This window comes from Numida meleagris, chromosome 2, assembly GCF_002078875.1.
Source record: "Numida meleagris isolate 19003 breed g44 Domestic line chromosome 2, NumMel1.0, whole genome shotgun sequence".
In the NCBI taxonomy this organism is placed as follows: Eukaryota; Metazoa; Chordata; class Aves; order Galliformes; family Numididae; genus Numida; species Numida meleagris.
The window spans coordinates 83,983,214-83,996,422 of NC_034410.1; the positions used below are offsets into that span (position 1 = coordinate 83,983,214).

Genomic DNA, 13,209 nt, shown 5'->3' on the forward strand with positions numbered 1-13,209 from the left:
TCACTGAGGGTTATATATGTCTATTTGTCCCCTCTTACCCCACTGTCTTTTAATCCCATTCAATTGCTAGACAGGTTGGCAGTGTTACACTGATAGTCTGAAAAAATAGTACAATCTTAAATATTTTGTGGAATGGACATTCCAGATTTGTCACTGTGAAGAAAAACTTCACACCTCACTGGAGAGCCAACCCAGAATGCTGACGTGGTGGTCTGAGCCAACCCTGCACAGTCTGAGATGCAGGATAATTCTGTCACACTACTGCAGAGTAGTAGTTCTTTGCATGAAATGCACAGATATGCAGATACCTTGTAGTCCCAAACTGGCATATGAAACTTTAGTGAGCATAATCACTCTGTGAAGTGTGGAGGACTGTCAAGATCAAGCCAGCAAAACTACATGTTTGCATAGCAGATACCTCTATAAAATTTGCAGTGACAGCCTGGACAATATCTGCTCTCCAGCCAGCATGTACCAGAGAGCAGAATCCCAGCCTAGAAGCAAAGTAGGAAGGGAAATAAAAAAGGGAAACAAGAAACAGAAAAAGTAAAGTTTGAAAATAAGCATGAAAAGAGTCCAGACTGGGCTGAGAAACTTTGTGGCTACTGTTAGGCATTGGGTATAAGTAGATAGAAGGCCATAGTCATCTATTCCGAAGAGTGAACAAATGCACTTCTCACGTGTCCTGTGCTAGAGTAGCCCTGCACTGGATTTGCTTCAGTATGTCCTTGTCTGTCTTGGACTAGGAGCCTCAAACAAGATTGAGTCCTCTAGGCATTGTCTCACAAACCCACGGAGAAGGGTAGAGAAACTTACTACAGCCTGGTGACTACACTGCTACTAGTACAGCCCAGCATTTGGGTGACCTTTGCTGCAAGGGCACACTGCTGACTCGCATCTGGGTTGTGCATCTGGAGCCTCAAGCCTTTTACTATCAAGCCACTGTATAGCAAGCTGCTGCCCTGGCTGTCTTGCTGCATGGGCTTGTTCCTTCTCAGATGTGGGACTTCACATTGACTTTGTCATACCCCTGGAAGTTTCTTATAGCCCATTTTTTCAGCCTGTCTAGGCAAGTCCAAGTAGTCTTGTCTAGCAGGGCACTGATGGCTAGCCCCACTTTGGTTTTACCTGTAGACTTTCTGGGAGTGCCAATAAACCACGTGTCAAAGTTCTTCACTGAAATAGGTGGTCTTCTTATTGGGAAGTCTGATTCCTCACAAGACATAAAGAAGGAAAAACAGCTTCATATCATAAGCTCGTAAATAACCTAGTGGTAAGGAATAGCTATCTCTCAAGAGCACTGCAGGGAGTCCAGTACTGCAGGGTGAAGTTAGTACCACTTCATCAAGAGTCCATCATTGAGTAGAGCAGCAGAGGACAATTTCTTAAATCTTACTCTTGTGACTGTGTTTCGGGGTGAGTCAGACTTAAGTATATAGATGGTGAGGAGTGGGAGTATGACTGATTGACTGTGAATCACAGCATCACAGAGTCGTTTGAGTTGGAAGGCACCCTTAAAGGTCATCTAGTCCAACTCCCTTGCAGTGAACAGGGACACCTGCAGCTCGATCAGGGTGCTCAGAGCCCCATCCAACCTGACATATCTCCAAGGACAGGGCATCTACTACATCTCTGGGCACGGCTGTGTGACTGGTGTAACGTGTTGAAACTATTCATTTTAGAGTATTAGCTTTATTTTTGCTACCTGTTGCTTTTATCCACCAAATTTCTAACCCTTGGGATGTTACCAGAACTGCTAAATCATTCCCCTATTGTGTGTTCTCGGTATTTTCTGTCCCTTCATGGAAGATTGTGGGAGTCCAGCGGCAATTCCCAAAACTCTGAAAAGTGATTAGCAGTTACTGTTCTCTAAGTGCTTAATGGGGAGATTAAGACAGGCCACCAGGTGTTCAAGCAATACCACTTGGTGGCATGGACATTTAACACTAGCTATTAAGTGGTGAGAAGAAGGTAAGTGCCTGCCCCCAGAGAGATCAGCAATTATTTTGATATGTGCATTATATCCCATTTTCTCTGTTAATTTTTATAAATTCTATTTTTTTTTATGTTTCACCCCCTGATATAGGCATTTATCCACATTTTTAGTAGTAGAATTGATATGCAACCACAAGATCAGTTCCTGTTAAAGGTATTTTTTTTGCACAATCTGTAAAGTCACATTTTTAGCACATCCTTTTGTATCTAACATGCCATATTTGTGTACAGCAACAAAGGAACGGGGCTGTGCTTCACATTCCAGGTTTAAAATAAGTAAAAGCAAAATAGCTTAGGAGCTTAGCAAACGTTCTTCTGTAGCAAATTACATCATTCACTTACACTGTCTTCTTTTCCATTTCAGGAGGTTGGAAGCATTATTGGAAAGGTCAGGAAATTTCTTTTTCTCTTTACTGTCATGTCAAAATATTGTATATCTGTACCCTTCATCAACCCAGGCTAACTTCTTTCTCTTTCTTTAACAGAAAGGTGAAACAGTTAAGAAGATGCGGGAGGAGGTAAGATGGGCCTTGATGTCTTCACTTGCCTTCCTTGCTAGGGAAATCGGTGTGTATGGAACGGCACTGCCATCAAGTGGGCAGCTCCCTGAGCATCACCTCCCTGTTACACGTGGTGCTGTGCAAATGTGCTGGCCTATATTAAGCACTGCTGTTAATGTCACTTCCTTATCACTGCAGCAGTCTGGAGCCCTTCATTCTCATAGCAATGTGCCTGCTGCTGTCTTATCTCAGGAACAGATTAGCCAGCGTGATTGTGCGCATCCAAACCACTGTGTCTTCCCCCAGCATGCCAACATTGCTCCTGCATGTGGTATAGCCTCCTGGCAGGGAGCTCCGGTAATCTGAAACCAAGCTTTAGAGTGATACTATATAAAGTGTGGGGTAGACACAACCTTCAGCAGAGCTGGAGCCAGATTTCTTGAGCCAAAGCATCCCTCTGGTACATCTGGGCACAGACTTGACTTTTCCTCATTTTGCAGCAGTCAGTAGTGTTTGGACCGGGTAGTCTTACACACCAGCCATTCACATCCTTTGAAAAGGATGTAAGCACAAAGAAGCTAATAGAGACATGGCTCTGCATAAACTTTAATCTCCCCAGTTGTTGTAGGCCTCTTTCCCTACCCAAAAGCAAGCTGCAGTGTCTGTAGAGATTTATACCTCGTGTCCTGCACATCAACACATCTACCCTGCACATCCTTGTAATTTTCCTTCTTTGAAACATGGGCTAAAAGCAGGATTCAAAAGAAAAATCCTACTGCTTGAAACTTCAGGGGTGCAAGGTGTGCAGAGGATGCCTCAAGAAAAATCAGTTTGATTCAGGTATCTCTGCTGCACTTTACTATGTCAGTTGCTTTGTTATTTTGTACACTGATAGGAGGTCTCTGGCAGGAAAATCTCAACATACTTGTAGTGAAGAAAATTATGAGATACATCTTTAAACATACACAACAGGGAGTTCATTTTCAGGCTGACTGAATTCAGAGCTCTTCTGTTGATGATGAGAGATTTCACTCATGTTTTTATAAATAAGTACAATTGTTAAGATTTTTTTAAAAAGAGGAAAAAAAATTTTAATGTTTTGAATATACTAAGTAACCCTGAGAGTTGATTAAACACATTTTGGTTTAATTTTTAATTATGACCACAGGCAGATATCTTTGGGTTTAAGTTGGCTGCGCAAAGGGGAAACTGTCATTAGAAAGTGTTCTTGATTTCAGAGTCAGACATCTTAGAGAAGTGTTATAGTTCCTGATTAGTTTTCAAGGTAAATATCAAATATTCTTGAAAAGCTACTGTCACTTATACATAATCACAAGGAGTTTGTTTCTTTGTTTTATAAAAAGGAATTATATGCCTCTTTACTACTAACAAGGATTAAGCAGCTACGTCTCCAAGTGATGATAACTCAGTCCTTCTTTTAAATGACTAACTCCTCCAATCCTTCTTTAAAAGCAAACTACAGTTTTATTTTGAATTCCCTGGTAGGTGTAGTAAGTTGCAAGCCAACAACAAAATGCATCGTTGACTTGCTCTGTCATCAGAGAAATGTCACAGAAACATTTGAGTCTGAAGTACAAACCCCACCAATCTGTCCCCTGCAGTCATTAACTTTCTACACAAATATTGGAGGTTCCCAGTAATCTATAATTGTTTTGACCAAAAGTCTACTGGAGGGCCATGTGACAGTTGAGGCCATATTCCCAGCAGCTCTTCCCAGCTGTGCTTCTGCCTGGCTCGCTGCAGAACAGTACCCCAAGGACAGACTGTGATCCCTGCAACCAAATGCTGCTGCTAGCTGAACTCGCTCCAGGCTTGATCTCCTTCCTGATAGAGCTCAGGTGTTTGACTGAGACAATCCCCGCTTAGGTTCACCTGTCAGAAGAAGTATCTGCCACCCTTTCTTATCTATGAACACTGACTATATCTGTGAGCAGACGCTGTGACAGCTAGATTTTTCTGTTAGTGGTGTGGGGTTTTTTCTGCTGCTGTGGTTGGCTGTTGTCACTTGGGGAAATAAGCTATCTTGCTGTTCAGGAGCAGTGCACACATGAATAAAGGCTCAGACATACGGCACATATCTGGTTTGTGGTAACTTTGGAAGCAAAGGGTTTCAAGCTAGAACAGGGGAGATTTAGACTGGATGTAAGGAAAAAGTTTTTTACAATCAGAGTGGTAAGGCACTGGAACAGGTTGCCCAGGAGGTGGTGGATGCCTTATCCCTTGAGTCACTCAAGGTTAGGCTGCATGGGGCTCTGAGCACCCTGATCTGCTGTAGGTGTCCATGTTCATTGCAGGAGAGTTGGACTAGATGGCCTTTAAGGGTCCCTTCCAACTCAAATGATTTTACGATTCTGCAAACTCACGGTATTTCACATTTGCTGGAGGCCTGCATCCTCGAGGAGATCAGCATCTCTGCATCAGTTGATGCTCTGGTGACTTGTTAGGCTGCATTTACTCATTTCCATGGCTGAAACCTCAGAGGAAGCACAGGATTTATCTTTACCTAAACTGGATTTGATTATTACATCCACTGATAATCCTGTTAAGCATATTTACATCTGATTTAGGGGTTTTCTCTGCAGTGCTACAGTGGCATATAAGGGACTAAGTGTACCTGTGAGCCATGCTCCTTCATCTCTAAGAAGCAGTTTTCCAATTCCTTCCTGCAGGCTCCTTGCTTTAAAGGAGATAACACTATCACCATTGCGTGTCCTACCAATAGTTCTTTAAAGGATTATTGTGTGCATATTGAGTAAATTCCCATGACACACAGCTGTAAGGAACCGTTCCATATTCCAAAGCAGTGCCCCAGCTAGACACATCAAGTACTGTATTTGGGTCTAGGCCTCTAAGTGTTGATGCTCCCTGAAGAAAATAAGCTTGTCTGAAATTCTGCAGCTCCAGTCCTCTTTAAGGTTCACTTTCCAGAAGCAAAAACTTGATAATGTAATTATTTGTACCTTTGAGTTACAAAGGTGCTATTTGCATACTGTGATGAAAGCCAGATAAGTGTTTACTGAGAGAGAACCTGGCTTCCCACAGTTAGATGAATCTGTAGAGTGCAATCAGTTTATGCTGAAATTATATATGTTGGGGTTACAATCATAGGAGAGTGAATTAGATGCCTCAAGGTATTCCTTCCCAAACTATATCCCTGATCCTGCTTACTTTTCTCCCCAGGAAGTATAAAATTGAAAAGTATTTGTTCTTTTTGACAGAGTGGGGCTCGAATCAATATTTCAGAAGGCTCCTGTCCAGAAAGAATTGTGACCATAACAGGCCCAACAGATGCAATTTTTAAAGCTTTTTCTATGATTGCACTAAAATTTGAAGAGGTAAGCAAAAGAAAAAACAAAAAAACATTTTTTTCTCTTCAAGTTGAAATACAAACACTGTTTGAATTTTCTCATGTTTGCTTTAATGTTAAATATGATTTGTTTAATGTTCTATTTAATAGCAATGAAAGTGGTTGTATTTTTATAAATGCTTTTGGCGGTAACACTGAAGAAAAATAATGGGTCAATTTACAAGCTGTTTGATCATTTCTTTTGCTTTTTGGAGGCTCCAGGGAAAAGCAATTGCTTCTAGTAATGTACACTAATGGTAAGAAAAGTGTCTTAGAAAATGTCTGGTCCCATCGTGAGTATGATTTGCAAAGAATAATTGCCTAACTTTTAGCTCTGTTTTTATATGATTCCATTTGGTATTGATGTAAATTTTATATACATCAAAATGAATATATAATTCATTCAACTAGAAAATTTTTATTTTAAAGACCTGTGTAATTACTAATTACCATATTTAAAGATTGGCTTTTAAAATTAATTAAAATGAAGGCACTAATAGTAAGTGAGGCAAGAGAGTGCTTAATTTACTGTAGAATTACCATTCTGTGCAGATATGTACCTACAGTGCTTGGATCCCTTCAAGTTCCACAGACCGGCTACAGTTAGATTTGGTCACTGCTTTAATGGGAAACCTCAAAAAAAAAAAAAAAAAAAAAGGAAAAAAAAAAAGGCAGCAGGCTGCCAAACTTGAACCCGGGTCACATAGCAGAGGACTTAACTCCCTCTGCTTTTGAAAATGAGTCATGCAGGTGTCTCTCCTGTACTCTGTGGGAAGCAGAAGCTCCTGCAGAAGGCAGCTCACCTTCTCCTAAAGGCATTGCGTACGGAGAGGGGGTGACAGGGAATGCCAGTGTGTAGCTTTGTTTACCCATGGTGAACATTCAAATTTAGAGGAACAGGATTAGAAGAGAGTTTGTGGGCCATCGTTTGCAGTTGCCTGCTAGCGTAAGCAGTATGTCTTGCAATCCCCTTTATGGAATGATCAAAAACTACTTTGATATTTTTCTAGTTCCTGGTATTGGATTCACAACCTCAGTTCTCTGATACTTGGACACCTTCTCTCTCCCCATGGAAATTTATTCATGAGTAGTTTTTACAGCTTTGTCCGTGTGCCAACGGTGGCTGACAATTCTTGCCTTTCTAGTCCTGGGGATTCTTCTCAGGCATATTTTTATAAAACAGCTTTATCCCCTCGCACTTTTGCTTTTTCCAGAATAAATGAGCCAAGCTCGGTCTTTCATTAAGTGCATTCTCCAAGCCCTCAACACTCCCTTTGTACCTTTGCAGTCTATGCTAAATGCATATGTTAATTGTGGACAGGTTGCAAATGAAGTTCCCCAGGGGCTTAATTAATGGCACTAAATGTCTCCTGGGCTGGCTGTCATGCTAATACAATCCCAGCCCTGCTGAAAATGGCTCACCACCACTAGGGTAACATTTTGTACATAACCGCACTGGGGCTGGCGATGTACCCAGCTCATCCTCAGGTGTGTTCAGTGGGAACTTCTGAGATCTCAGCAGACCATCTTGTTAGTCCCCAGACAAATGACTCTTCTTTTTAATACTGGAAATGTTAATCCCATTCATCTTCCTCCAGTCTTTCATGGTCTTTCAGATCTTCCTATGCAATATTGCAGTTGTTCAATGTGTTGATAAGATACCTTGGATTTATGGCATCCTGCATTTTTTGTTTGTTTTCATTTCCAGTTTTTAGTGAGATAATGCTGAGGTTGAATCTTGCAGAACTGTACAAGTAATTCTCTGTAGTCCTGTCTTAAAACCATCTGTTGTCATCTCCATCAGAGCTTTATCTCCTTGCCCATTTCATACCTATCTCTGTTCCTTCTGTAGTTTATGAGACTGTTTCATGCACAGCGCCATACCAACCCACTGAGATTCAGAGAGAGCATCTTTCTGTACATGAAGAACATGTTCTCCTTAGGATCTTATCCTGCAAAATGCTATGGGAATCTCTAATCTCTGCCAGTTCCCATCAAAATGAGTACCCAGTAGAAATAACACTGCATTTCTCATAAAAACATTGAACAGCATCAAATGTCTAACCCACCCCACCCCTCAAAAAAAACCACACTGTGATATTTTTGAGCATGCTGTAGCTAGCAATAGGCAAAGAAATGTGAACTTCATGCATTTGAGTGGATTTTATGCATATTTGCACTCAAATATTAGAGGGTAATCTGGACTCTTAGCACTGATTTTAGTAAAAGAGTGTTGGCACTTAATGTAGAGCTTGTGCATCATATGTATTCTGAAGTATCTGCATTTAGTTTTAATATAATTGGCTTCCAGAGTATTTGAAAGAACAGTGGTAAGGAAAAATGTCTCATACAATCAGTTAGGTTTCCTATAATTATTCCTCTCAATACAGTGCGGTAACTGTAACGCTTTAGAGTCAAAATGAAATACTGATTCATAACTTGCAAATGAGCTGGCTACCCAATGCTATTTCTTATACTTATCTTTTTACTGAATATTTCTTAAGCCAGTTATAAAATAGAAAATCCCACAACGGAATATTACTCCTGCTATAAAATATTCTTTCCACTTATACTAAGAAATCTGAAGAGCACCAGTCTGATAATTGCTGCACCTATATGTAGCAAACAGCAGTGTAAACTCCACCAAATGTTGTTGTGTGGGCTATCTGTCTCTATGAATATACTCTCCGTAACCCACCAGATGTAAGTTGTACATGAACCAGAATACTCTTGAGTTTTCAGGCAGAAATGCTACAGAAAGTTGTGAAAACTTGGTTTAAACTTTGTGTATCAAATTCTGGGATGGGAAGGAGGAGAGGGATGTGTGATTAATTTGTAGTGCCTGGGCAGGAAGAATTGCTTCAAACACCTGAGAGTTTCCTTTTATGTTTGCCCAGGTGTGGTCTTCAGATAGGCTCAGTTGCGTGAGATGTGGTCCAGATACAAAGTCAGGGTTGGAACTAGATGATCGATAAGGTCCCATCCAACCTAAGCCATTCTGTGATGATTCTATGATGAAGCGCTGCTATCAGAGTTTCTTTCAAGCAGATATGTTAAAATACACCTAGGCCTGCCTGCATTGGAAATATAAACTGTGCAAGCTAAAATACGTGTATGTAAGTAACATTTTGTGCAATAACTAACAGGGAGAAGGAAGATTTTGTATTCATGGTGTGTGTCCACACAGCGTGCCTCCAGAGTTTGTGCTTTGTGCAGCCCACTAACCAGCAGGTGTCAGGAGCTTAGGATGAAGTTGGTCCCAAGTCTTAGCATAGGCTACTTTTAAACAATCACATGAGTAACTGACTATCCCCATCCATGCCTGTGGAAGATTAATGTACAATACTCCTTTTTACACATAAATACTTGTTCAGCCATTTTATGGTTGGAAAAAGCTCTTCTAACAGCTCTAAATATGAATCACATCCTCATGAACGTGACTGAAACCCATTGGGGTTCCTAGATGAGGAAGACATATAAATGGGCAATAAACCATGCAAAGTCCAACTCTTGTGTCCTTCAAAGCCCTGGGGAGATGAATGCAGTGCCACAGAAAGTCAAAGGTTCAAGAAACAAATATTCCAGCTCAAAATAAAACTGTCGTGTGAGAATTTTTCCAGCCAGCGCTACTTTGGGAACCTGCAGTTCTGGAGGGGATCTTTTTGCTCATTCATCTTTTTTGTGTTTTTAAGCTGATCTGATGCCTTTGAGTATGTCACTGAGACTCCGTGTTTAAGTTTGACTTATTTTAAACGATGAAGAGAAAATTAGAGTAGAGCAGCCTTCAATGAACAGATGTTTGGAAGTGCTTTTCAATGCACTGAGTGCAGTGAATGATTTGAGACCAGTTCAGTCATGATGTAGAAGTGAGAGACGTTATCAGGGTCGTGCTGGGTGGCTTTGAAGTGAGTTATTTACCTATGTCTGGACGATTGTGTGCCACTACCTGACACGAACATGATCTAGTGAGGTGATATCTTCCAGCTGAAAAATTGGCATGGCTTGCACTTTATTTCAGATACATGTGTGCTGCAGAACTCTGTGATCCTCGCTTTATTTTGGATTGCAATCTCTCACTGACACTGGCACTAAACGAAATGTGAGTTAAGGGCTGCAGAGGAATGATTTGATCGCTGTCTTATGGCGTGCAGCCATGCCTCATTGTGTTCAAGATTTTTTCATCTCTTTCAAGCTAAGCAAGGTCATACTGAGCCATTTCATAGGCAGCAGAATGCTACCATCCCAAATGCAGAGGTACTGCAGCGAACGGTGCTGATGTTCCCATGGGTTATTTGGATAGGTGCTTTGCAGCTTGTGGATTGATTGATTGATTTTGGTCCCTTCATTCAGTGGGCAGGTCAGCTTTATGTTTTCCTTTGTCTTTTTTTGTATTTTTAAGCTGATCTGATGCTTTTATGAGTATGTCGCTGAGACTCCATGTTTAGGTTTGACTCCTTTTAAACAGTGAGGATGAAGAAATTAGAGGGATAGTTTTGCCTTGGATAGAAGACTTTGAACAAACAAAAATGTATTTACTACCTGTCACAAGATTTACATTGTTTTATATTAAAAAGCTCTTCCAAACAGCCAGTGTAGTTTCACTAGACAATAAAATACATGAATACAGGTTAAAATACCTAGGTACAGCTAACTGCTATTGTTTGTACTCTGGTTACATAGCTGTGATGGAAAATACTTTAGAAAGTGTGCAGTTCTATAAATACACGGATCTGCTACAAAGGAGAAATTAAACATGCGTGCAGCAAAATATTCATCAAAATCATCTGCTTTTATTTGCTTCAGATTGCTCACGGATTTTTTGTCATTCCCTCTCATAACCTTTTTTCTTCGTGTCAAATCTGAAGAGAAGCTGAAGAAAATGTAAAGATGTATTATATAGTAGAAATGTTTTACTCAAGATGGTGGAAAAGAGGCAGAGTCTTACCACAGAGGCTGTCCTCTGGTCCCACAGCTGTGACAGGGAGCACGAGCCTTCCTCCTCTGCTTCATGTGCAGTCATGCTTACCGTGTATCACTCACAATGCTGGTGGCTTTACCTGCAGCAGAGATGAGCCAGAACTGGTTGCAAACTGCCCAAGTCCTCAAGAAATGCTCAGGCATTTGCTCTGAGCCCTTTAGTACCCAAGAGGAATGACAAATCCTCAGCTAATTCTTATTGATGTTGCTATTACAGGACATAAATGCTTCAATGACAAACAGCACAGTGACAAGCAAGCCACCTGTTACTCTGCGGCTTGTTGTGCCAGCAAGTCAGTGCGGATCCCTTATAGGAAAAGGAGGCTCCAAAATCAAAGAAATCAGGGAGGTAAGTCTTGGGGTGTCTGCCAGGGTTTCTGGCTAGCTTGGTGTCATTACACTGCCCTTTGCCAATGGAGAATTTTTTACTCAGAGAGCGGTGAGGCCCTGGCACAGGCTGCCCAGAGAAGCTGTGGATGCCCCACCCCTGGAGGCGCTCAAGGCCAGGTTGGATGGGGCCCTGGGCAGCCTGAGATGGTGGGGGGCAGTCCTGCCCACGACGGGGGGTTGAATCTGGGTGGGCTTTGACGTCCCTTCCAACCCAAGCCACTCTATGATTCTGTGAAAATTCTTTTACTGAAATTATGTGTCCAGCATTTCCTATGAAACATTGGTTCATGGCAGCTGTGGAAGGAGAGGTGGTCATAAAGGACAGCCAGGACCTTATCATGTTGACTATCAAACGTGCTGAGTGAAAAGCCTCAGAAAACTTTACTCTGGGGCGAGCAGATGACCAACACCACAGTGCCCTTTGCACCTTCCTTGACACAGTGACAATATGTGAAATAAAGAAACAGCTTTACAAAATATTCATTGCAACACTACTAGAGCAGCTCAAACACAGCTTGGATGAGGAAAATAAACAACTGAGAAAACAAGTAAGCACATTTCAGCAAGTCAACACCCTAGCAAATAAAAATGTCCTGTCAGGTTTCTTTTTGAGCATAGTCCCCCAGCTAGCAACACTTAGGAGGCCAAGTTGGAGTGCTGTGGACATTTCCAGGCCAGTTCCAATCTTTGCACCCAGGGAAAGATCCAGGTTGTGCTGGGGATGTCAGCTCATGAGATCAAACGCTTGAGCTACTACTTTCTTTTTAATTGATTTTTATTTTCTTTTTCTGTTTCTCCTTAATCTTGCTGTTCCACAGGTGACCTGACCTCATCTATTGCCATCTCATATTGATTTATTTTTAATTCAGACTTTATCTAAAGGCATTCATTCAATGCACTGTGCTAGCAGCCACTTTTTTCTCTAATCAGAAAATGCAAAAATGATCACATAGTTTCAGCTTGGATTGTTCCTTCCATGACGGCAGCAACTTAGCACATGTCAAGCTGAGGATCCAATGTTTTTAATCAGTCAAACAAGAAAAGTAGGTACATGTTAAATTTATTTTACAAAATCGGAATAAACATTTCAGAAGATGGCTTTTTACTGTGGAGAAAATGATGGTGCTCCATCATTTTTTTGTATTCATTCTAACATAAAATGTTGAATAGCAAGATAAAGTGCTGACTGGTTTTTTTTTTTTATTTGACTTTGTCAAAACAAAAGCTTTGCACAAGTTTTACCAGGGAAACTTCCCTTTTTATCTAAAATGTATCTTCAAGACAGTATGTTTCATTGAACTTCCAAATTTCATTTCAAATGTGGAAAAAAATTAATGGACATTTTTCTACCAGAAGATTTGATCAGATGTTGTAGAGGACTGGAGAATACTTTGATCAAAATTAAATGTCTAAAATTTGCCCTGAAATGTTGCATTACGGTAACCATGGAAGAGTAAGTGACCACAGAGGACAGTTCAAGGTCTTGTCCTGTTGACTTTCTCATTCTTCCAGATTCTTTCATTTGGATTCAAATTTTATTGTTCTGGGAGGTTTTCAGTAAAGTTCATTCTGAAGACACATCTTCACCTGTCAAGATTTGGCCTCTGCTGGAAGGTTTTTTCCTCTTCTCACATGTACTGAAGTGCAGGCAACGCACCCTGCTTCCATCAGCTGGCAGAGCAGCCAAAGGCTGTTGCAGTTTTTGCAGCCACACAAACAACATGTTGTTTCTCAGTGTGCCTTTTGTTTTATAATGGGAGCACATGAAAACATGCATATATATTGCCTGCTGTGAACTCGTGGAGGAATAATTCAGATCTCTGCCATTTGAAGGGGTCTTTTTATTTACCAAGACCTGCAAATAAAAAGAATTTTTTTTTTTTTTTTACCTTTTTTTCATTAAAGAGTCAGGGAGCTATGCCTCTCGTTAGTACTTATTTTCAAACCTGCATTTGGGATGTGGGAGAAGGAGTCACTAGA

At 40.9% G+C, this 13,209-nt stretch overlaps 1 protein-coding gene across 32 annotated transcripts in view; it reads left to right on the forward strand.

Annotated features, from left to right (window-relative positions):
* LOC110394552 (poly(rC)-binding protein 3-like) overlaps positions 1–13,209 on the forward strand; it is a 498,677-nt gene that overhangs the window by 449,986 nt on the left and 35,482 nt on the right. For all 32 annotated transcript variants that reach the window (XM_021388493.1, XM_021388486.1, XM_021388487.1 and 29 more), the window contains 4 exons: positions 2,360–2,383; positions 2,481–2,513; positions 5,735–5,851; positions 11,057–11,188. In XM_021388493.1, coding sequence (XP_021244168.1) covers positions 2,360–2,383; positions 2,481–2,513; positions 5,735–5,851; positions 11,057–11,188 — 306 coding nt within the window. The remainder of the gene's footprint in view (positions 1–2,359; positions 2,384–2,480; positions 2,514–5,734; positions 5,852–11,056; positions 11,189–13,209) is intronic.